Below are 3,339 nucleotides of genomic sequence, written 5' to 3' on the forward strand. Positions count from 1 at the left end.
AAGCCCTGCCGGTTGTGGTTTGCAAAATCGGGGAGCGTTTCCCTTCCCCTCGCCCTGCTTTCTTCCCGGGTTTCTCCGTCGGACGATGCAGCGGGAGGGAAGCTGTGACCGTGTAAATTGGGCACTGCCAGGATCCGGAGGGATCCGGGGAGGCTGTGGTTGGTGCTGGATGTTTGGGAGCTGGGATTGCATCGTTAATTGCAAATATATCGATGGAGAAACGAGCTCTCAGGCATCATGGAGAGCGCAGCGGTCTCCTGGGCTCCTGCAAACCCCGCTCCAGCCGAAGTGCAGATTTCCAAGCCCTGGATTCCGATCCGTGCCTCCTGCAGTGGCTTACCCAGGATTGAAAATCCTTTTTGTTTATACCTTTGTGTAAATTATTCAGATTTTATTTCCTGACAACCTCCAGACTCCTAAATAACGGTGCCGAGTGCCTCTGTCGGTCTGCAACAGGGATGCAGAAGTGTCTCTAATTTACAGATAAAATTTTTTTCTCCGCGTTAGACCTTTCGTAATACACTTCAGATGAACGGAGAAGCAGCCAAGCTGGTGGGAAAGAAATCAGTGCAGGTCCCCGGAGACTTTCCCTTTGCCTGGAGAGGAGGGAAGGTCCTGAGCCGCAGGAAGCACCTGCAATTCGATCGAAAAGTTGATTCCCCGGAGCCGAGTCCTCCCGCGGCTCGGTGCAGCTGGGGAGGGGTGGAGGAGACTTTTTGCAGAGCAGGCGGAGCAGCATCCGGGGTTGTTGCTGCTCTGCCAGGGTCCTGGGATGGAGGTGACACCCTGGAGGCCACCAAAAGCCGTGATGTGACAATCGGGGTGGATGCTGGGGGGTTAGTTACGCAGATTTTTATAACTTCAGGTCATGAAGGACGCTGCTCCGGAGCTGAACGTGAGCAGCTCAGAAGCTGAAGAGGAAAGGGAGGAAAACAAACCCGAGGGGGAACAAGACCCAGATTTTAACCAGGTAGAAAAAAAAAAAAATCAAAAAATACCGCCAGGCGCCACGGTTTTGAGCCAGCATGGCAGGAGAGCATCCTCCTCCAAACCATGAGCGGGCGAGAACAGCCGCCCTTTAAATTCCCATTTCAATGAGAATAAAACCACGCCATCGTTTCGGTTTTTTGGGGAAATATTGACGGCGACTCGTGTGCTTGGCCGGTAATCCGCCCGGCACTGTCGTTAGGAGCAAGAACCGAGTTTTCCAGGCACATCCTTCGGTCCTCTCGCTGCTCACAGGTGGCTTTTGAGCTTTCCATGGGGCTTTTCGGCGCTTCCTGCCGTCCCTCGCGTCACCGACTCGCCCGAAACACAGCCCAGGGTACGGGGGAGGTTGTATTTTCCCCAAATCCCAAATTCAGGCTCCTGATTTATGTTTTTTTTAACCTCTCATTTGCAGACCAATGGCGGTGCGAAGCGCCAGAAGATCTCGCACCAGAACTACATCACTTACCAAAAACAGGGCATCAGGCGGAGCACCCGGCACCGCAAAGTGCGAGGGGAGAAAGCCTTCCTCGTCTCGGCAAATCAGACGCTGAAAGACCTGAAAATACAGGTAACGGGGTTTTTTTTTTTCTTTTTCCTCCAAGAAATGAGTCATGTTGAGTGAAAAACCCCAAAATCGGGAGCACATGGCTGGGAGGGGATGGAGAGGAGGAGTATAAAATCCCACGTGGGGTCGAAAAGCGCACGGTGCTCTTCTAAACATATTTTTTTGTGCCTCAGCGGTATTTATTTTTTTTTTTCCCTTGGCACAAAATCCACGTGTCTCGTCGTGTCGCCGCAGATCATGAACGCCTTTTCGGTCGCAACCTTCGACCAGAATTTATCCATCGACGGGAAGATCCTGAGCGACGACACGGCGACACTGGGCAGCCTGGGAGTCATCCCGGAATCCGTCATTTTATTAAAGGTAACGTCGGAGCGCCGCTGCCGAAATCAAGTCGGATCTGCTGAAATAAAGCAGAAAATTGAGCTGATTTTTGGCCAACTAAAGAAAAACACGTTGCGGCGCCTGTAAAAACTCGCCGTGCCCGCCCGCGGCCGCTCGATTTAACAGATTCCCCCTGCAGCTCCCCCTGGGAGGAGGAAGATCCTCGGCAGGACCGGGAGCTGAGCAGGATGTGAGCTTCCAAACGATTTTCCCCGCTCGTTAATCCCCGGCTCCGCTTTCTTTTCCAGGCTGATGAACCCATCGCGGATTACGCCGCCATGGACGACATTATGCAAGGTGGGGCCGGGGGGACGCCCGCGAGGTTTCGGGGCTCTGGGGAAGGCGTCTTGTCCTCTGATTTTGGGGAGAATCTTTTTGGCTGAGGTCTGTGTTGGATTTAGGGTGTAAATGGAGAAAATAAAGATGTTGGAGCTTTTCTGTCGCCGTCGACGGGAGATTCAAACAAAAGATCTTTTACAAACGATTTGTTGGGAATTTTTTAATGCTTTTTTTTTTTTTTTTCTTTCCCTCCCCAGTTTGTATGCCTGAAGAAGGATTTAAAGGTGAGTCTGGGGGATTTTTTTTTTTTAATTTTTTTTTTTTTTAACCTCCCCTTTCTGTAAACCCACGCTAACTCCATCTCCGTCCCATAATCACCCTCGTCTTCTGGCCATTGTCTTTTCTCCCCAGGGACTGGTTTACTTGGACACTGATGGTTTTCAAAGCATTGGCAAGAGGAGCAACCGGATGGGAAGAGTATTTTGACATGGGTAGGGCATTAAAAGAAAAAGAAAAAAAAAAAAAAAGAAAAAAAATTCTTTGACTCTTCCAGAAGGCAGAAACCCATTCTGAAATGACTGCCCCCCTCCCGAAAAAAAAAAAATAAAAAGCCTTATGTCAAAGCAGATTGCACTGAAGGACACCCTGCCTTGGAGAGAACGTTCCCGGTTTTATATTTAATAAAAGCCACACGAAGGTTGGGAAGCTCCGCGGCCGTCAAGAGCGGATGGTGGCTCCCCGCGAGGCGGACGGAGGCGATCCCGTGTTTTCCCCGACTCCCATCCCGCGCTCTGCCCGGATCCGAACCGTCTCCATCCCTTCTCCGGGAATTCTTTAGGCGTAACCTGCTCCTCGATCGTCATCCGCTCTTTTTTCCGTACAGCATGGAAGTCAAGAAATCTCTGACTTTTGAAGAACGTGTCTCGCTCGTTGGAACAAAATTTCATTATTTCACCCCGACCGCGAGCCGCGCGCTGCCTCCGCCAGCCGCCTTTCCAGCCGCTCCCCTTCGCTTCCCAACGGTTCATCCTTCAAACCTTGTCAGCCGATGGGTTTTTAGCATTTTAACAACTTTTCACAACATCTTTTTCCTCCGCTCCGGGATTGCCGGGAGCATTTTGCCC

General features: G+C 51.2%; 1 protein-coding gene across 1 annotated transcript in view; it reads left to right on the forward strand.

The window, feature by feature from the left end:
- LOC104468387 (ubiquitin carboxyl-terminal hydrolase 48-like) overlaps positions 1–2,649 on the forward strand; it is a 4,892-nt gene extending 2,243 nt beyond the window's left edge. The window contains exons 4-9 of the mRNA XM_010082496.1: positions 866–970; positions 1,403–1,558; positions 1,790–1,915; positions 2,185–2,233; positions 2,473–2,499; positions 2,627–2,649. Coding sequence (XP_010080798.1) covers positions 866–970; positions 1,403–1,558; positions 1,790–1,915; positions 2,185–2,233; positions 2,473–2,499; positions 2,627–2,649 — 486 coding nt within the window. The remainder of the gene's footprint in view (positions 1–865; positions 971–1,402; positions 1,559–1,789; positions 1,916–2,184; positions 2,234–2,472; positions 2,500–2,626) is intronic.
- Positions 2,650–3,339: the final 690 nt, after the last annotated feature.

The sequence above is a fragment of the Pterocles gutturalis genome, unplaced genomic scaffold, assembly GCF_000699245.1.
Source record: "Pterocles gutturalis isolate BGI_N339 unplaced genomic scaffold, ASM69924v1 scaffold35969, whole genome shotgun sequence".
Taxonomy (NCBI): Eukaryota; Metazoa; Chordata; class Aves; order Pterocliformes; family Pteroclidae; genus Pterocles; species Pterocles gutturalis.